Source organism: Sarcophilus harrisii, chromosome 4, assembly GCF_902635505.1.
Source record: "Sarcophilus harrisii chromosome 4, mSarHar1.11, whole genome shotgun sequence".
In the NCBI taxonomy this organism is placed as follows: domain Eukaryota; kingdom Metazoa; phylum Chordata; class Mammalia; order Dasyuromorphia; family Dasyuridae; genus Sarcophilus; species Sarcophilus harrisii.
In genome coordinates this window covers 410,552,502-410,574,845 of record NC_045429.1, presented here as the reverse complement: position 1 = coordinate 410,574,845, position 22,344 = coordinate 410,552,502, and the positions used below count along the sequence as shown (strand labels likewise).

General features: G+C 33.8%; 1 protein-coding gene across 5 annotated transcripts in view; it reads left to right on the top strand.

The window, feature by feature from the left end:
- Positions 1–22,344, top strand: part of AKNAD1 (AKNA domain containing 1) — a 46,163-nt gene that overhangs the window by 2,170 nt on the left and 21,649 nt on the right. For all 5 annotated transcript variants that reach the window (XM_031967193.1, XM_031967192.1, XM_031967190.1 and 2 more), the window contains exons 2-10: positions 1,823–1,868; positions 2,015–2,151; positions 2,254–2,313; positions 6,645–6,772; positions 10,884–11,031; positions 13,569–13,774; positions 14,425–14,557; positions 20,116–20,222; positions 21,060–21,119. In XM_031967193.1, the coding sequence (XP_031823053.1) occupies positions 1,823–1,868; positions 2,015–2,151; positions 2,254–2,313; positions 6,645–6,772; positions 10,884–11,031; positions 13,569–13,774; positions 14,425–14,557; positions 20,116–20,222; positions 21,060–21,119 (1,025 nt within the window). The remainder of the gene's footprint in view (positions 1–1,822; positions 1,869–2,014; positions 2,152–2,253; positions 2,314–6,644; positions 6,773–10,883; positions 11,032–13,568; positions 13,775–14,424; positions 14,558–20,115; positions 20,223–21,059; positions 21,120–22,344) is intronic.

Sequence of the window (22,344 nt, the reverse complement as noted above, 5' to 3'; positions counted from 1 at the left end):
CTGATGCTTCTCTAAGTGCTTCTGGGAGTTGGGTACCATGTCAAATAACATGATATATACTCAAGAAAACATCTGCAGGACATCAGGACTCTGATCAATGAAAAAACTAGCCTTGACTTTGTTGTTTGAGTCACAAGTTAATAATATGATTGACGCATTGGTTTTTCTGCCAGAAATGAAATAAGCAATAAGCTTGTTTTAGACAATAAAATTAACACTAATAATATCATTGATTTAAACCCATAAAAAATCTTAGAAGGCCTGTAATAGAGCCGGTATGAGTATTCAATTGTCTTCTATTAAGACAAACATTCAAAAGATCCAAAAAATATATAAAAACAATGCCACTCTTCTCATTAAATTTTGTTTTCTTTTGGGAAAATAAGGTTTTTCTCCATAAAACTGTTATTTATGTCAACATGTAATAGATCTGTGGGATAAAGGAGAGAATAGTTTTTGACTCCAAGATTCTGACCCCGCGCCTAGAAGGATAGTGAGGACTTCTTGCAGAAATAGAGAAGTTCAAAAGAGGGGTAGACTTGTGGGGGATGTCATAGGTTTTTAAAGTGGATCATAACTCATCCAGGACTGCTTAATCCTGTAGTACTTATTCTGTTGCACCGAAAACAGAAAATTGGTGATGGGACTCTTGCCCTTCATTAAGCACAAAATCTAATATCTGAAGGGGTACCTCTTGCAGCCACAAGATGATATGGCTGATGGTTATAGTGGATAGGGCTTTTCCCAATGGTATCTGATATTCATACCTGGTGCTATGGATTCCCATTAGGAGATTAAGTTATAAGTGCCCTGAGGGGAATTCAGTTCAGAAGTGAGGAGATTGGGAATTTAAATAGTAGAGAGAGGGAACAGAGTTGGAAGAGTCTTGGAGATTAAGGTAAAGGTGGTTGTTTTGGAGTCAAGCCCCATGATTGACCAACATTTGGGAGGTTGAAATATAATCCATCTTCTTAGCCTATGGTTGATTCTGTACACTCTAGAAATTATGCCAGGACCCTTGAGATTATGTTTGACTCTTGTTTTGCAAACTGCTGATTTAGAGGATCAGTTGAAAAAAAATATTCAAGAGATATTTTAGTAAAATAATTTAGAAAAATATGCATTTAAAATGCTAAAAGGAATAGAAAAAATGAATAAATTTTAAGGGTAAAAAAGAGAAACAAACAGGAAATTCAGTAAAGATACTCTGAGGTTCTTGAACTCATGGGAATTGAATAGTAACTGATTTCATAGTTTTTAATTAATATGAGATGCTATATATTATGTTTAGTTAAAAGGACAAACTATTGGAGCTGAATTATCCTCATTTTCTTTTTTAAAATAGCTCTTAGTTTTGTTTATTTAATAATTCTTTTTTGTTTTATTAATCTTTTCTTGGATTTTCAGAAATTTTTAGAATTTCTATTTTGGTATTAGTTGGATTTTTTTGAATATGTTGGTTTTTTAAAGACCATGAAATAAATCCAGTCCATGCTGAATATGGAGCCAGAGTTCTTGAATTTAAATCCTGGCTCTGTCATTTAACAACATTTTGATTTTGGGCCAGTCATTTTAGTCTGGACCAGTTTCTTCATCTCTAACATAAGGGTGTTGTAAAATTCCAAGGTCCCTTTCAACTCTATTTCCATAGATAGATGAATATCCCATATCTTCAACATCTAAATGAATTTTCATTTAGATTCCTCTAGTGTTATTTTAACACTTTTAAACACATTTAAAGTATTTTACTTTCCCTATGCCTCTGATGGTTCTCTCCTTGATTGTTTTCCACCAAAAATGTTCTTTTCCTCTAATTGTACAGGTAAATGGAGAACCTCTCCTGGATGTTTCAGAAAGAGCCTTTTCAGGTAGATGATTAAAAACTTCTTTTAGATATAATCTTTTTCATAGTATTACCAATGTCTGTAACTGTCACTATAGATTTCTTTTCACATGTCATTCTGACATGGACAATAATTGTAAATAATGGCTGATGTCTGCTTTTATTATATAGGATTAGCATCTGAGACAAATGTCTTAAAATTATCATCATCTACTAAAGAACAGCTGCCTTCAAGTCCCTCACAATTACTTACAAAGGCAGAAAGGTGTCAGGAGCTGTCGGAACAGACTAAGAACTTGAAAACTAAAGTAATGCTTGAAAACTCTTCATAATCCTGATTGCTGATAGAATAATAGGAATGTCTATATGGAAAACATGATACTTACAATTATGTGGGGGTTTTGTCATAGGTAGAAGAATTTTCTAAAAGAATAAGCCAAGATTTTACTCCTTTAGAAGATAATAAACAGGTAATAATTTGAAATCTCCATCTATTGTCTTTTCTGATTTCCTTCAACTCCTTCAACTCCCTGTCTTCTACATGAAGACTTTTCTAATCTCTCTTAATTCTAGAGCCTTTCCTTCTCTTAATTATTTCATAGTTATCCTGACTGTATATATATCTTGCTTATTTCTTCATTAGATTGTGAGCTCTTGTGGGCAGAGATTTTTTGTTTTTGCTCTTTATGTACTTCTAGAATTTAGGCAAGGCCTGACACATAGTAGATGCTCAATAAATGCTTTTTGACTGACTAATACAATTTAAAAAAACCAATTTGTTAATGAAGTCAATCCAATTTAACAGGTTTTAAAGCACCTACCATGTGCAAACATAGTGCTATGTACTAGAAATGCAAAGATGAAAATGAAGAGTCTACTTTCAAAGAGCTTATATTTTACTGGAATGATACAATACACACACAAATCAATATATACAAGGAAAACAGAAGAGGGAAAGAGAATAGCTGAAGGGATAACTCTCTGATTCCTATGGAAAACTCAGCAGTAACTGGGTCTTCAGATTTTATGAAAATTAACATGGTATCTCCAGTTATATTCTAATTATTAGGCCCTTTTGGGGAAATTTCATTAATATGGTTAACTGATGCTTTTGGGAGAAAGATGGGTTGCTAGCCTACTAAAATCCTTAGTCTGGCATTCATTTTAAATCCATCTGGTTCAGGAGTTTTTTCCTGCTTTTGGGAGTTCATTTATGTTTTTTCAATATATTTTTTCTAAAGTAGTTTTATTTGAGCATTCTATTTCTTGTTGTTAATCTGAGCAATTTAGATTTTTGTAAATGTTCATCCATTTTATTTAGATTGAGTCTTATTGGCATGTAGCTGGCAAAATAGCTCCTAATAATTGCTTTTATTTCTTCTTTATTGCTTGTGAATTCACCTTTTTAATTTTTGATACTGGTAATTTATTTCTTTTTCAAGCAAAGTAGCCATTGGGTATCTTTTTATTTTTCTTTTAATCATAAAACCAGCTTCTGCTTTTATTTATTAATTCATTTAAAAAACCCTTTCAGCTTTGTTAACCTCTTCTTTGATTTTCAAGATTTTTACTTTGGCATTTAATTTGGATTTAAAATTTGATATTTTTCTAGTGTTTTTTTTCAGTTGTACATCTTAATTCATTGATTGTAGAGGGCTGAAACTGTTGAGTTGATGCACTGATGTCAGGACTACCGAGCACTTGAGGCTAACTATGGATTGGACAATACTCTATGGGCATATGCTTGGAAAATGGTCTTTCCCACTATCCTGTGCTGACTCAATGATTGGTATATACAGAGGGTTGTAGGAGGGTCTAGGAGGTGGAGTAAGACTAGCCAGAGTCACTTTGGCCGCAGATGAGGGAGAAGGCGATTGCAGAGATTCTGCTTCCATCCTGTTCAGTCCTGCATCTAAAGACCAAGAATAAAAACTAAGGACTTTTGCTTATCCTGACTCCAGCTGATTCTGAGGTATCCTGGGTGCTAGCCTGGTCATCACAATTGATCTGCTTTTTCTTGCTTTTATGGATGTAAACATTTAGAGATACAGCTTTTCCTTCACAGTATCTCTTTGGCTATATCCAACAAATTTTACATTGTTGTCATTATCTTTAATGAAATTGTTTCAATGATTTGTTCTTTGACTCATTCTATAGAATTAAGTTTAGTTTCCAATTGATTTTTAATCTATGCTTCAAAAGCCCATTATCCAATGTAGTTTTTATTATATTATGGTCAGAAAAGATGTATTTATAATTTCTGTTTTTCTCACTATTTGTAAAGTTTTTATGTCCTTATGGTCTTTTATTTAGTGAAGGTACTATGTATATATAACAATACTGTGCACAAATAATTATACTGTTTTTTATTCCCATTCAATATTCTGCAGAAGGCTGTCATATATACCTTCTCTAACATCCTATTCATCTCCTTAATTTCCTTCTTGTTTATTTAATGATTAAATTTATCTAGGCATGAGAGGGATAAATTGAAATCCCCCAATATTATATTTTCACTATTTCCTTCTGTAACTCTTTTAAATTTTGCTTTAAGAATTCACATGTTGGAGCAGCTAGATGGTGCAGTGAATAGAATACTAGTCCTGCAGTCAGGAGGACCTGCGTTTAAATCTGACCTCAGACACTTATTACTTCCTAGCTGTGTGACTCTAGACAAGTCACTTACTCCCAATTGCCTCAGGAAAAAAAAAAGAATTCATATGTTATGTCATTTGGTATATTTTTGCTCAGAATTGATATTTCATGGCATGAGATGTCAAATTTGTGGCTTGTGGGCTACAAGCAGCCTTTTGAAACTCTCTAATGTGATCCAAGCCAAATGATAATGTAATTAGGAAATGCTGACAAAATAAATTAAAATGTAATGCAATGTAGATAATGTTAATTTGTAATTTTCTAAGCCATTATGTTTAACTCAAGGATCTAGTTCTATATGATTCTTACTGTACTGATATATGGTGCCTTTTAGCAAAGTGTAGTTTCCCTGTTTATCTCTTTTAATTAGATCTGTTTTTATTTTTGAGATTATGATTGCTGTCCTGCCTTTTTTTTTTTTACTTAAGTCAAAACACAATAGATTCTGATCCAGCTTGTTATTTTAAGTTTGTGTGTATTCTTTCATTTTAAGTATGTTTCTTTATAAAAAACATATTATTGGAATTAGTTTTCTAATCCATTTGTACTATCTTCCATTTTGTGGGTGAATTCATTCTATTAATATTCACAGCTATTATTGCTAACTATGTATTTTTCCTCATTTTATTCTGTTATACTTTTCCTTCTTTTTTGCCGTTTCCTCCTCAAGAGTGTTTTGCTTCTAACCACTGCTTCCCTTAATCTTCTTTCCCTCTTGTTTCCCCACCCTTTCTTTAACCCCTTTCCCTCCAACTTCCCTATTGGGTAAGATGAATTTCTGTGCCCAATAACGTGTATATGTAAGAAAATTTTCTCCATGTTTTTCTCTCGTTTCTTCCTTCTCCCAGAACATTCTTGTTCCCTATCTATTCATTCTTTTTTTGAGGTCACTGAAACACAATAAAATCATAGCCAGATTTTTCTGTCCACTTAGATTCCTTCTAAGACCTCTGATAATGATCATGTTTTTCTCATCTTACTAAAGTGTAAACTCAAAGAATGAGACTATATAGCATTAATCTTTATATCCATAATATTTTAAATTTTTATTCAATTGAAATACAAAATATTGTACAGCATCAGTTCTCATAATTTTGGTCTTTACATCTAAATGGTTGCACTCCTTTGGACTTCTTCATCATGCCTCAAGGAACTTTAACATCCAGCAAGATCTCATTGTTCTTGGTTCTCAAATGTTGTAAGTACTCTCTGCTCCTGGAACCCCTCTAAAAAGGGGGCTAAGTAGAGAAGTCCTCCAAAAGCCTCTATTTGTGGAGGGAATCAGAACCATCAATCTCTTAATTTCTTGCTCAGCTGCACTTCTTTTGGCCTACTTCATCATGCCTCCAAGCTGAGTACCTTCCCTTTTATTCCTAACCCCCTTCCCCACTAATTTTCATCTTTTGTATGTTGTCTTCTCCAAAAGTTTGTAAGCTCCTTGAACTCAAGGACTCTCTTTCCTCTTGGTATCTGTATTTCCAGCATTTTGCATAACCTAGCATATAGTAAGCCTTAATAAGTGTCTATGGATTGACTGGTCTCAAGATTCCTTTTCAAACCCAAAGAATTAATGATGAAGCATACTATTCACCTCCAGAGAAAGAACTGATATTTTAATAATATATAGTGAAGCATGCTATTTTTTAACCTTTTAAATTTTTTTTACTTTTGATTACATCTTCTTGTACAAAATTACTAATATGGAAATGTTTTACATTATTGTACATGTATATGTACAGCTGCCTGATTGCTTATTATCTCAGGGAGGGGGAAGTCAAGAAAAGGAAAGAGATAGAGATAGAATTTAGAACTCAAAACAAAATAAAAATGTTTAAAAAAAACAGGATGAAAATGAAAGACTCCTTTTCACTATTAAAAATTACTGAGGACCTCTTCCCTCAATATTTATGATGGCAAATATCTGTTGGATTTACTGTATTAGAAATTAAAACATCTTAGTATTATTATGAAAATAATTTTGACCTCAAAAGGGTCCCTGAAGCACACTATGAGAGCTGCTACTGTAGCACTTGCTGTTATTTTGAATTTTTGAACCTTAGGCCATTTGAGTTTTGAGGAATGGGAAATTAGGAAAACAAGAATGTGTAAAAATTTAAATTCATGTGATTGGACTTAATTACTACAGGTACTGGAGGAATTGCAGCGTTACCTTGATGTATTGGAGGAGAATTATTTGTCCACTAAAGAGAAGCATCAAGTTTTACAGAAATATCATAAAGATTCTACAGCAGTTGGAGAGTTTGATCCAGAAAGGTCAGATTTATTTAGAGGAAATGGATTCCACTGGATTACAGCATATCTGTTGACCTAATTTTTGGTCATTCCTCTGGTTTGGGATCAGAAAAATCTATCCTACCTGTAATTTTGGAAAACCTTCTTTGATTAAGATATACTCCTATGAATGGTGTATATATCATAAAAGAAAGCCTATTAAAGAAGCAATATTTCTTGCCAACTTTTAGTCTCTGCTTTACCTCATTTTGCAATATTTCATGACACTTAATTCTGAGTTAAACATAAGGAATAATACCTCATGTCTTTTACTAGGGGGGTAGAGGAAAGGATAAAAACTTAACTATTCTCCTCATTTTTGAATAATTGCAAAATCAGATTTTGGAGAATCTCTGCATCCTTCTCTTTTCTTACATTCCTTTCCTTCTTTTTTTAATATCTTATATATTACTTTTTTCTTTTTTCTTACTCTTCTCCTGGTCTCTTTTCTCCCCTTTTCTGTTCTCATTCACAACAAAGTCAAAAAGGAAGGGAAACCAATCACTGCCTAAAAGTTGAGCAACTAGTAAATTTAAAAACTTCAAGCCAAATAACTTTTTGGGAGTTTCAGCTGGCTTGAAAGACTTTCGCTTAAATGCATGTTGAATGTGAAACTGGCACTATCTACTATGCAATATCCTTCCACCAACATACAAAGAGAAACATGGGTTAGAACTAGAAGCTACAATTATATCCAAGGAACTTCCTGGTATATTCTAAAAGAAGTCATTCAGTAAGTTAAATTCTACATTCAACACTTGCATTAATAATTATTTTAACACAAAACTTCTTGGATATAAAAATAATTTCATTCTTAAAATTCAAGTACTAGCATCCCTAGGTATTTTCTTTTCTGGAGGTGCAATTTTAAGCCATAAAAATCAGTAAAATCTTGGATGCTATGCCACTGCTAGCTGGCTAAAAAGCAAGGGATTATATCCTGGCATTGATTGTTTCTTGGTTGCTTTTTAAATTGAAAACAAAACAAAACAAAAAACTTAAAGCATATATTTACAGCAATAATTAAATATCATTGAATAATCTATTTCTCTATGCATTCTCTATGAATCTCTTTCTCTAAGCAAAAAACTCTTAGCAGAAGAAAAGACTACAGATAATATAATGCCTTATTTATAACCTACTTATAACTAACCACATTCAGCACCAACATAAATCACAGGGTTTCCAGTGCAATTACAGCCCATGTATAAAAGAAGCTTTTACCAAAAAGAGAAAAAAAAAAAAGAGAGAGAAACAGAGCTCCCTAAATGGCTAAGCTAATGGTATGGCCCTTTAAGGAGAGTCCTGAACACAGTCTCCTTATATTCTTCCTCTGAAGCTGCTTTGACTAAAAAGTGGCCAATAGAACAGGAGGCTTTTAGTTTTGCAAAGTTCCATCAGCCTGTGGGCAGGGGAAGTCAGAGTATACTGAAAGAATTAAGTACATATCCTCCTCTTCCTCAAGATCAATTTGTATTTGTCCTATATGTTGTATACATTTTCCATCTGTAATCACATTCTTTCTCATATTTTTCTAGCATTTTATAGTAACCCAAGCATTTTCTAGTGCATCTGAGCCTGTCAATAGTCCTTTAAGGAGGTAGTAAATAAGTATTTATTAGACACCAACTATGTGCTAGGCTAAGTGCTGGGAATTCAAAGAAACATTAAAGAGGGTCCTTGCTCTCTTATTTTTAGAGCCTGGTGGGGTGATTGATTGCTTTCTCTTATCTGTTTCCATTAATCAATGCAAATGAAGAAATCAAAGATAACTCTGACTCAAATATGCATATTCTAGTAAAGTTTACTAAAAGATATTTGCAATTATAAATGACCATGGATGTTTCAGTGTGCAAAGGGATACTTCTCTGAAGCAGGGAGTACCCTCATCCTACATCATCTGCTAACCCAGTTATCATAAAGCATCACATGAGATCCATTTCACAGGATGTCATTAGCTAAGTTGCTTCCCAGTTTTCTTTTTATACAAAGAAAGACCTCTTTGATTTGAGTAGGGAAGGTTTAACTAGTTGCCTCACTTTCCGGGGATTTTAGCTAAGGCAATGATTGATGAAAAAAAAACAAAGTGTTATCTATCTGTTGCCTCAGCTTCCAAATCTATATTTTATGATAGTTCAGGACAATAATTGATTGAAGTGATAAAGGAAAAAGAAAAAGAAGGGAGGTGGCAGATTCTGGCTCATACCCCAAGACTGACCTTGAAAAGTTATCATCTTTTATAGAACTGGGATAAGAGTCTGCCTTCATATTCTTGGATTGGGAATGGGTGAGTGGGTAAGGTGTCTCTAAGCCATTTCTTATCTGTGTTTTACCAGAGGAATGGGGCAACAAATAGCAACAAAGATGCTATTATACTTGTTCATAGCTTGAATTTCTTGACTTCTGTCTGTAGAGTCTTCAGTTTTTAAAGTATAATCTTTATAGCGGCAAAGGAAATAAGGGAGTCTTCACTCAGAACTTTTTTCTGTATCTCACATATTGAGTCATTTATCATGAGATGGATTACTAGGCAAGTCTGGGTATATTGGAAATGCTTCCATTATAGATAAGAGACTATTTTACAAATGAGGAAACTGAGTCTTAGAGAGGTTAAATTTTAAATGATTTATTTAAGGGCACACAATAAATAACAGAAAGATTAAATCCCAGGATTTTCTGACTCCTATTTGGTATTCTTTCCTTTATTCACCATTCATATTCTATTCTCTTTTTAAAATTAATCTACCTTATTAAAGCCATTCCCTCCTCCTTTCATGTAAAAGATAATAATTTTGGACTGCACAATTACATTTGACTTTTATTTATCTTGCACTTGAGAGTAGAGTTATATCTCCTTCAATTTTATTTGTAATAGTTAATAACAGTAATCAAAAGGCAGAGTCCACTTATCTAAGTTAATAAATGGTTATCCTTCATAAATCACTTAACTCTGCTTCCATTTCCTCATCTGTAAAACGAACTGGAGACAGAAATGGCAAACCACTCCAGAATCTTTGGCTAGAAAATACTAAATGAGATCACAAAGGGTCAGATATGACTAAAACTACTCAAGAATAACAATTGCTCATAAAATAGGAATGTAAATAAGAATGTAAGCAGAATTGTGATTTTGACATTAAGTGTGTAATAAGTACAATACATACACATGGATATACATATATATATATAAATATATGTATATAAACATATAAATATGTGTTATTCACACATACATGTATATAGACATGTGTGTCTATACACATATAGAGAGTCTTGAAATTTGTGTTTTCATAATTATTTGATGTTTGAACTAAGATTATTCATTGCTATTATTAATGTCAGTAAGAACTAAAGTACTCTGTATCCAGAGAGAGAACTATGGAGAATGAATTTAAATCAACATATCCTATGTTCACTTTTTTCCCTTTTTCTTTTGTTTTTTTCTCACCCAACATGATTCATAAAGAAATGTGTATTTTTTAAAAATTAATGTACATATATAACCAGAAAAATAAAGAAAATAACAAAAAAGAAAACAAAAAGAAAAAAGAGCTAAGGTGCTTCAATTTCATACTTGAGAATTGTTTAGTCTTATATTTCATGTCAGATTCCCAAGTTAATTTAATATTTTCATGTTATGGATATTTGTAATAAAAGTGCAGTTTTAAGTTAACAAATTATTCATCAAAGAATGATAGGTCTTAAGATTTAATAAAAATGATTATTTAAAGAATCTGATCTAGCTCTCTACCTTCAGTTAGATAGAATATTATTATCCCCATTTTGAAAATTAAACAATTGCGATCCAAAAAGATTAAGCAACGTATTAGTAATGGTGGAAGCTGGAGTTAGGACTGGAGCCCCGATCTTTGCCACAGAATTACAAATAGGGCCCTAATGACAGAATGGTCTAATTTGTACTTTCTTTCTGCAGACATGTAACATTTGTATGAACTATGATAAAAACCTGGGTAATATTCATAAATTGCCTTTATTAATTAGTACTCAGTACAGACTGTAAGGTTATATCAGATTTAATTACATTATACAATGTAATATAAAATAGCACAATAATGTTTGTTTTCTTGTTTAGAAAAGTTGAAGGTGAAATCTTTAAGGTTGAAATGCTCCTTGAAAATGTCAAAGAAAAAATTGATGAAAGCACATCCAGTTCTTTTTTTGCTTGTTCCTCTGATACTCTGGATTTCTTGGATTTTGCATTATGTCCACTCCCAAATGAGGTAATCCAGAGATTAATTATACAATTTGCTACTAGGAAAATTATCTTTATATGTTGTAGGATCTTAATTCATGAAATTGTTAGAGTTTATTTTATTTCTTTATGATGACACCTTTGCTTTCAAATGTCCCGTGAATCATTTTGCCTAAAATGAAACCATTTTGGGATCTTGAAAATTTTTTTAAATGTTTGTCATCCCAAAGTCCATGGGTTGTCAAAACCATAGGGTACTAGCTAAGAAATAGAATGGTAGATTACTGTATTATGTTAAATATACATGACATAATAATCAATGACATTAATAATCTAGTGTTTGATAAACTCCAAAACTCCAGATTCTGGGGTAAGAACTTACTATTTTACAAAATTTGCTACTAAGTCAGAAACTTGGCATAGACCTTCATCTCATCCCCATATTAAAATAAGGTCAAAATGGATACATGATTTAGGCATAGAGGGTGTGTATAAGCAAATTAAGAAAACAAGAAATAGTTTACCTATCAGATCTTTGAAAAGGAAGGGATTTATGGCCAAAAAAAGAGCTAGAGAAGATTAAAGAAATAAAAAATGTACAACTTTGATCACATTAAATTAAAAAGTTTTTTGCACAAACAAAACCAATGCAGCCAAGATTAGAGGGGAAGCAGAAAGCTGGGAAAAAAAATTTTACATCTAGTGTTTCTGATAAAGGACTCATTTCTAAAATATATAAAGAACTGAGTCAAATTTATAAGAATACAAGTCATTCTCCAGTTAATAAATGGTCAAGGGATATGATATTTCAGATGAAAAAATCAAAATCATCTATTGTCATATAAAAATGCTCTAAACCACTATTTATTAGAAAAATACAATTAAAACAGCTCTGAAGTACCACTATACATCTCTCAGATTGGCAAAGATAACAGGAAAAGATAATGATAAATGATGAAAGGGATGTGGGAAAATTGGGAATTATGAAATGATTCAACCATTCTGGAGAACAGTTTGGAACTATGCCCAAAGGGATACAGAATTTTACATACTTTTTGATCCAGCAGTGTCACTACTGAGTCTGTATCCCCAAGAAATCATAAAAGAGAGGAAAGGACCCACATGTGCAAAAATGATTGTAACAGTTCCTTTTGTGCTGAAAAAGAATTGGAAAATGAGTAATTTGAGGAATGATTGAATAAGTTATGTTATAATAAAGTAATGTAATATTATTCTATAAAAAATGATGAACAGGCTGATTTTAGAAAGGCCTAGAAAGATTTACATGAACTGATTCTGATCAAAACAAGCAGGACCAGGAAAATATTGTACATAACAACAGCCAAGTTTGTGTGATGGTCAACTATGCCAAACTTGGTTCTTTTCAATAGTTCTATTAGCCATCCTAATAAACTTTGGATGGAAAACACTATCCATATCCAGAGAAAGAACTCTGGAGATTGACAGAAAATCAACACATACTGTGTTCATTTTTTTTCTCTTCTGTTTTTTTCCCCTCTTGTGGTTTTCCTTTTCTTCTGATTTTATTCACCCAACATGATCCATAAGGAAATGTGTAAAACATGTACATTTAAATGTTATTTTTACATGTAACTGGGGAAAATAAAAAAAATTTAAAAGCCCATGGATTTAGGATGACAAGTATGAAACCAAAGCCAGGTCATGTAGATAAAAAATCAATGAAAAAGCTATTTCTTCTCCCCTTCAAGAATCTATGTTTCCTTGTGGAAATTTCCTAGAAGAAACCATTTTATAGTAGAATCAAACTTAAAAAGGGGAAGATGGCATGTGGGCAGAGTAGACTCTCAGCTTTTCCACTAAGGAGACTCTGTCAGTGGCACTCTTTGTATATGCCAGTCCTAGTTACTGAAGGATGATCCTTTATCTTCTAAATAGACAGAGTCAGAGGGAAATGTAATTTCCCAAGAATATCCCTTTGATCTTTCATCCTTTCAGTTCTTTTCTCTGAGACATGTAGTCCTACATGAAAAAATGAAATGGAGAATTAAAGTGACTTAATTGCTTCAATTGCTTATTTCATCATTTCCTCCCACCCCTTTGCTTCAATTATCTGAGAAACTTAATCTAAATTGGAATTAGCAGTCTTGAGTCATCTGGATACTTCTTCAATGGCACTTCCTTCATGGGTACAGGTATCAACCTATCTGTTTCTTCTCATTTTGTGTGATTCTTGTCCATATTCTCTCATTAATTCTTCAGAAGGAACATACTCAGAATTCTAAAGGTCTTCCTCTGGGCTTCTTTACATTTTAAGGGTGCCAGTCTTTCAGATTATCCTTCTATTTTAATCTCAAGCCACTTTCTTTTTCTAAATTGACAAATGGTTTAAAGTCAGCATTTCTCTTTATATTTAACAATACAGTTTTGGACTGGAAATTTGCAAGTTGTGTGGTCTTAAGAATCATTGATTATTTCACTAAAAGTCCTAATTCTACAATGCTCTGATTGACTTCATTTTTTTTAGTTTTCCATATTTAAAGAGTCTATTGCACCAAAAACTAATAGTAATTTATTTTTGTTCAGGTCCCACCACAAAAAATTGGGCATGATCCTTCAGAAAAATCTGATCATGAAATAAAGCTTCTTGATCTTGAGAAACAAGATCAGGAAAACACTGTCATCCCTTTTCTCAAGGAAAAGGATAAGGATATTAATCAGAAAGAAGTCATTCCAGCAGAGATTCAGGAGACTCTCTCCCAAGATTACCTTTGTGAACTTTACCCACAGATGTGAGTATTTTGTTGTTCAGCTGCTTAAGAAGAGCTCAGATGGAAATCCATTTCTTCAAATAATATTTCCCTTGTATATAAGTGAAATATATATGTATATATGAAGTATATAAAATGAATGTCATAATCTGCCTGAGGCCATTTGTAACTTGAAAATGTCACAAAGAGAAACGGAATAAACATAACAATTAAATGTTATCAATTAACCTCCCAAGCATGTTCTGAAGATAAAATGAGATAATATTTGTAAAGTGCTTGTCACTTAATTGTTATGTGATCCTGAGCAAGTCTTTTTATCCTTATGAACCTCACTATCTGTCTTCCAGTGTTGAGAGGAAAACAATTTGAAACTTGAAAGGGAGCAGGAAGGGGAGTCAGGATTTTGGTCTGGAACTCAAGGCATCTCCTTCCTTCAAGGAGGGAAACTCTGACATCTTCTTTATCTGATGGGAATGAGAGTCTAATCCCCCCACCCAGTGAAATGAGCATCAGACCAGCCCCCTTATATTTCAAGAAAACTAGAGGTTTTAATGAAGAAGGGTTAAAGAGAGATTCCCAAGAATAAGCTCAACTTTCAGGGTCCATTAAGGACTAATCTTTGCTTTTTGGAGGAGCCAGCAATAACACAGTAATAAATGCTTTTCTATTAGTTATCTAGGGTTACCCAGGAGAGATGTTGCTTTTGATGAAGATGCTTCAAAGTATTCTTCTAAGGAAGAAGTTGTAACACTGACTCGACTGGAGACAAATCAGCTGGCAGTGAAGCTTTCAGCAGATTTCATGGTAGGAGACTGGTTAATGAAAAGATGTTCAATTGTTCTCAAGGATGAACTTGTTTTCATTCCTTTCTCTCCAAAGTGACTTTGTAACTACAACTGGTTTTGTGAAATGTAAATTTGAAGTTGTGGAGAAGGAACTCAGGGGTCACAGAATTATCATATCATAGTCTTATAGTTAGGAAGGACTTTGTAGGTCATTGAATTCATCTCTCTCATTTTACTTATGAGGAAAGATAAGCCCAAGGAATTGTTCAGTGTCTTGTTCAAGGCCACACATGTAGCAAGTGACAGGGCTGCTATTTGAATCAAGGTCATCTCATTTCAAATACATCACTCTTTCCACTATACCACAGTGCCTCAAATTCTTCCCTCCTGATCCTGCAAGAGATAGATAAATAAATGGATAGATAGATAGATAGATAGATATGAAGTGTTTAGGTTATGAGAGTAGCCTATAAAAGATTAAGAACATTCTGGCATCAGGAATGAAGACTTTAGAAAACAATAGGCAGGCTTGATGACTTGGGCCATCCATTGCTAAAAGCTTACTAACTGGAAATATTGAGAATAAAGTCCTCAGGTTTCTAATTAAATCACTCTTGGTAATAAAGGTCTAACCAAAAATAAGAAATGGAAAACAGAAATCACATAGAAACTGACAATAAGAATTTCATCCAAAAGTTTAAAAAATGTAAATGAATTACCTGAACAGGGTGACTAAAAGGTCCTAGAAAGCTTCTTAGATATCTTATTTATCAAATAGAAATAGATGATTATCAAAGGAACACTAGGTTAAAATAGACATTTGTTTGGATATTTTACAAAGAAGGATAAAGAATAAGGATTTCATCTGATAAAGAAATAGAGGCAGGCAGGAGTAAACCAGTTGAAAAAAGTTGGCAAGAAAGTCAACTAAGTAAAGTCATCCCAAGAGCATTCAAGGGTGAAAATGGAAGGAGGGTTGCAAACTGAAGACAAATGGAAGAGATTTACAAACACTATTTGAACAATATAGTCCCAGATGTACTAATGGAGGAGGAAGAAATGACATTAAAGAGAACTAAGACAGAAAAAGCATCTGAAATTGATAAAATCTATATAGAAGAGATAATGCTGGAGGGACTATGTTTGCAAGGGTGTCAAGGGACTGATACCCAAAGTGTCTAAAAAAGGGCAAGATAAAGAAGATGTTGAAGAAATCTTGAACTTTGTTAATTCAAAAAATAAAAAAAGGAGACAATTTAAAGATCAACTACCAACTTATACTCTTCCAAGTACACAACATTTTTATGAGTCATTTATATATGAATTGAGAATATCTTCAAGGAATTGGTAGGAAAACAAGCAGGCTTATTCAAAAGTAATATGTAATAATGGATAAAATATTTATCCTTTCATTATTGACTAAATGATGTAGTGATTAGAAAATCTCAATGTGTTTAGCATTTATTGATTATAAAGCATTTGATTAATTTAAAAATGGGCATTTTAACAGACTTTTACAAGGTATCTCCCACCCATGCATCAAACTAAAGAATCTATTTCAAGATTCTTTAGAAGATATAAGAACAGAAATACCCCTATTCAATGACCCTTTGATAAAAAAAAAAGGCATCAGATAAGTCATAAGACATGGAGATGTGTGTTCATTAAAAGGAGATCCAGCACAAAGTTCAGGTCAAAGAGGGATGCCTTTGGAATGTGTGGTCTTCCACATAGTGCTGTTTATAGTTAACATTGTCCTAATTGCATCAGTCCTAGAACTTTTCAGAGCCCCCTCTTAAGAGATGTCTAATCACTAAAAGGAGTTTGACCTATTCATCCACATAGAAAAGATCAAATAGAAAAAAGCCAATTAGTTTGTACAACAATGTGTGTGTTTAAGACAGATGGTATAGATAATACAGATGGATGGGGAATTGGACCTCAAAATAAATGGGAAATATGGGACAGAGGGAGAGGAGGACAGCATACTGGATTGCTTTCGGAAAATTACAAAACCTTTAATTACCTTAAGCTTTTCATGAAGCAAAGGCCTATCTTTTCTGTACTAAAATTTTACTGTTATCACTGTATAGTAGTAAAACATGGAACATTACTGTCTTCAAAAAGCATAAGTAAAATAAATATCACACAGAGGAAAACAGAAGGATGTAAACAGTACATAAAGAACAAAGAGTCATACAAATGAAAAGGAGTAAAGGATGTCATTAGAGAATTGTTTGATAGGAAAAGAAGATGAACAGTTAGTCATTTGGGAAGAGCAAGGAATGGCAAGTAGGTAATCAGAAGTCTCTTCTACCCTGGGGAGAAAGTGTCTTCTACCCATTTGGGAGAAAACAAGGAAGGCCTTTGGCACATTCTGTGGATCCTCCTCTGTATGGACGACATGGATAAGAATCACAAGATAGGAATGAATAGGCTGTTATCTCCATCTGAAGTATGGCTTTCTGGTCATCTCCCCAAAGACATGGCAGCTTACTATCACCACCCTCACTGTAGGAGAAATAATTAGAAGAGCCTTAGACTAATTGTGCTTCTTTTATCTTTCCCTAGATAGAATCTAAAGTCAGGAAAGCAAGTGGTCCGTAGAAAGTCCCAAGAAATAATCATGCCATGGGATATTTGGTCACCTTTGGTCACAGCATTTTGCTATACTCATGGTCAATATTTGGAAACAGACCCCGGCCTCATAAAATCATTTCAGATTTTACACCAGCATCTCTCATAGATGAGAAGAAGGTAGAGAAATTCTAAAGACAAAGCAGATAAAATCTTCCAAATTGAATAGGTTTTGATATTTGGGAGTTTAAATTTAAAGTGTGTACAAGTGAGCCCCAGTGACAAATATTTGGGAAAAATTGACTCTGACATGAGGATTAGGAGAAACTGAACATTTATATACTACATAGAAGTGTCATACCTATACATGATGAATACTTTATTTGAGAAAAGAGCTGAGAGATAGTAGACAACGAATAACATCATAATAAAAGGAAAATGTTTCTATTTTAACAAATACTATGTGACTTGTTACTCAAAGTGAGCATCACTGTTGAATTAGCCATCTCTGTATAGTCAGATCATTACTTTTTTAAAGAATAAAAATCAAATGAATACAAAGCTAGAAGAATGAAAAAGAGAGAAAGGTAAAGTATATTTTCCCATTCCTATAAAATTCTTATAAGAATAATTTACACATACATTGAAGATATCTTGGATGAAGATATTAGAAGGCACCTGACAGATTTTTACAAGAGATATTCTATTGCATACATATCTTTACCAGCTTACAACTGATGGAAAGAATGATAGATCTAGAACTAAAAGAAACCCCAAAGATTATCTAGTCCTATGTCCTTGTTTTCCAGATGAGGAAACTGAGGCCCAGGGAGGTTAAGTAACTTGTCTAAAGCTACCACTGGAGGGAGGGTTTGAACACATTTTCAGCTATTCCATTCAGCCATTTCTCTTTTTAATGTACCAGGCTTCCTTCCAAAGTATAGATAATACTAGATCTCACTGTGTTCATAATTTGCCAACTATAAATAAAATAAAACATTGCTTCAAGACCCCCTTGCAATAATTTATGTCCTATACAAGCTACCTCCCCAAATGATAGCATTTAACTATGTAATGTCATGTATAAAAAGATAATGGGGATTCTGGTATGTCCTCTTGATTATTTATGCCCCAAATGATCCTCATTATGGATGATATTGGACTAATTGCAACAATCCTAGGACACTGTAAAAGTTCCCAGATGACAGTCATAATTACTCAAAAAAATTTGGACAAAGGAAAAAAATCAAATGGATAAAGAATACCTATTATATAGATTGTGATGTGCCATTTCATAACAATTCTGTTAGTATCTCTACCTTGGACAGACACTGAAAGTAGACAATAATCTAATGGGGCCAGGATTTAACAGAAGATTGGATTTCCTTTGGGAAATTGCAAAGTTATTTTTAAAGATTCCATTTTTTAATGCCAATATTCTTCCAGTTACATGATGTTACATGACTGCAGGCAAAGGAGTGGTAAAGTCTCTGAAGAATTTAAATTGAGAATTACTCAAAAAGCCATGGAAAGGAAATGGTAGTCATGAACAAGCGGCAAACCATAACATACAAAGAATTTGATAGAAGTGGTTTAAAGGATGTCATCAAATAAACGTCAGTTAAAAAAAAAAGATGGATTGGTCATAAGGCACAAATGAGGGATAATCAACAACCAGTCTGTGTGCTCCATTAGTATTCTCATGAACTCAAGAGAATCTGAGAAAAGCCCCTAATATGTTGAATGGATACCCTGTAGTATCCATCCTCCCTGTGGAAGGGAGGACATGAGTAAAAGTTATACAGGATAGGCAGGCATGGATACCATAAGCTTTTAATAGAACTCAAACTCTTCTCATTAGAATGTGAACTCCTTGAGATCAGGCATTGATTTTGCCTTTCTTTGCATCTCCAATACTCAGCATTTAGTGGGCATTTAAAAAAATATTTGCTTTATTGATGAAAAGATAGTTATTACCATGTATTAGGAGGCAATATTGGCATTGAAAAAGTCATTGATCCATCTTTTGCTGTGTTAGTGAATTCTTGAGTTTGATTCTTTTAAATAAAAAATATTCATCACCTGGCAGCCAGAACTCTAGCAAAAAACGTTTTTGTGCTTAGCTTAGCTCTGACACAAAGCTTACAGTTAAAAAACGTAAGAGTTGGACAAACCCTATAAGAGTTTGTGGTCTGCTGGTTTGACTTTCAAGAACACAGGACCTCCCCTGGGTGCCCCCATGAAGCGTCAGAATTAAACTTGAGTGGAGATTCCTAACCTTGCTGAGACTTTTCCCCAAAAAAGTCAAATGCAGAGTTTCTAATACAAGAGAATCTTGTACTTGTAATGTAAAGTGGTAGATTTGACAATTTAAAACATAGCAAAACCTACCTGCCATATCTTTTTAGGCTGGAATGATTTGGAATTAAGACAGCATATTGGAATATATAGATGGTGCAATGGATAGAGAACTGGGCCTAGAATTAGGAACCTGAGTTCAAATCAGCCTCAGAACTTATTAGTTGTATGATTCTGGGCAAAACACAACCTTAATTTGACTCAGTTTCCTCTCCTGTAAAAATTTGACTCAGTTTCCTCTCCTGTAAAATGAGGATAGTAAACAGCACATACCTTCGCAGGGTTTTTGAAAGGATAAAATGAGATGATATCTGTAAACACATAGTACAAAGACTGCCACGTAGTAAACATGCTACAAATGCTTATTCTCTTTCCTTCCACATCCATTTTTCAGTAATTATAGACTATTTACTTAGCTTTATCGGTCTTGAACAAGTCACTTTACATTTCTGGGTCTCAGTTTCTTCAGCTGTAAAATTAGGGGGTTGTATTAGATGATCTTGAAGTTGCCTCCCAACTTCAAATCCCATGATCCTATGAATTCAAATGAGTCAGTGTTATTCAGAAAAAGAAAAAAAAAGCGTGAAGCAATGGGAATGAGTCAGTGTCCTTTAAACCAATGTATTTTGCTTTGGGGTACAGAGGGCCTTCTCTTCTCTGGAGTCTGACAATGATCCTGGAAGCTTGGAGTCCATTAAGCAATCTGTATTGAGGCAAGATTGGCACTCTGATCATGAACTCCCTGAAAGGTAAGGGCTTGGCCCATGAATCACCAAAAAGGAGAGAGTTGTGCAATAGCAAATATAATAAATCTAAAGGTGTCAAGCCTGAAGTTCTGTTCTCAATTCAGCCATTTGAACATAGGGCATTGAACATCATATTTCACATTTTCTTTCCCCATTTCTGTGAAACAAGGGTCAAGACACTGGCTGTTATTGAGATGATTCCCGAGAGAATATGGGACAGAGGCTGTAATTTTAAAATGAAAGGTTCTGTATTTCTAAGTTAAGGTTTTTCCTGTTGTCATTCTAGAAATATGTATTAGGGCAATCAAATTATTATAATGTGTGGGTTCATTTTTGTTTGTGTGGGTCTTCCATCAGGGAAGGCACACCTCCTCAAACCTAATTAATGATGCATCATAGATTAATACCAAAGTTTAACTTAATTGTCCAATGAAAGGTCAGGGATATGGCAGGTGACCAGGTTTGAAAAACTGAAGAATCCTGTTAGAAAACATTCCAACCCCGGAATGGGCTGCTGCTGTCACAAGCTTTGTACTGAGTTACTTCCTCTAACGAGTGGTGAGGTGATTATTGGGCTAAAAATAGACACATGTCATCTGGGGTGGTCCTTCATTCCCAGTCAACTTGACAGGAATCAGCTGAGCCCTACTTTTGAATATTAGTACTAATAATACTTATTCACTGAGTCACCCTATCTTTTAATTCAGTTTTAAGAAACCTGTTTAATTCAGATTTATTTGGAGATATTCTTTAACATCTATAAATATACTTTGGATTTTCTTTGATGTTTTAGTTTGCTATTCAGAGAACTATATGACTGTTTCTTTTCCAAATTCCTAGTTCCAAGCACACAGAGTATCCATTACTGAAGAAGGACCAGGATAAGGACAGAGATCTCAGGTTAGTTCTAATCTTTAAACTGAGTGTGTGTGTGTGTGTGTGTGTGTGTGTGTGTGTGTGTAGTGGGGGATGGGGATAGACATTAAAAGCTAAAAATCAAATTCAACAACCCAAAATATCATTTTGTTGGAAAGAAACCAAAATCTGTCACTTTGAATTACTAAATCTAACTTTTCAAAAACACATTTTGAATGAATATTCATTCATTCAGCAGGAGGTAACATTGAAAGTACCTTCCTACATTTACATTGAACCTTATTTCAACCATCCTGAAAAGATGGGACTTTAATGAATATATTTCTTTATTAAGCCAGAAGTAATAATGATAGTAGTTCCCATCACTATAATGTTTTAGGCTTTTCTCACAAAAACCCTGTGAGCTACTATGAACATTATTATCTTTTTTTTTTTTTTTTTTTTTTTTTTGCAAACAAGGTAACCAATGCTTTGGGAAATGAAATAATTTGCAGATAGTCATGAAATTATAAATGTTGAGACTAGAGACCAGAATCTGCCCTTCTCTCTACAGGCCATACATTTCTCCAAGATTTCCTTCTTCTGACTGAGGGCACTTCCATTCCTTTTTCCTTGGTTCATATCGTCAGTATCATCCCAGACTCTAACTCACCCTCATTCTCCACGTCCAATATTTCCAGATTTTGCTATTTATGCCTTCACATTGTCTCTTGAACATGACCCTCTTTTCTCCTCTCTCAGAGCTATCTCCTTGGTTTATCACTTCACATCTGAATCATTGCAGCAGCTGTCTGCTGCCACAAATCTCCCTGTTTGGGTCTCTCACTACTCCAGCCCATCCTCCATATTGCTGCCAATCAATAAACATTTCTTAAGTGACTACTCACCACGGTTTGTGCTAAGTACTGGGGACACAAAAAAGAGAAAATGATAGTCTCTGCCCTCAAAGGATTTAGAGTCTAAGGCCTCCCTTACATACAACAATACAAACAAATACATACAAAACAAGCTACAGACAGGATGAATGGGAAATAATTAAAAGAGGGAAGGCATTGGAATTAAAGATTGAGTTGCCAAAGTCATTTCCCTAACTATGTGACTTCCTTATGTACTGAACTCTAGGAACTTTTATCTCCGCTGGCATGAGATGTGAATTCCTGTGTTTGACTTTTAAAAGCAAAATCATCCTCATCATCACCATCACCACCACCGCACTCATTAGCATTAATTAGCTGACATTATTATAGCA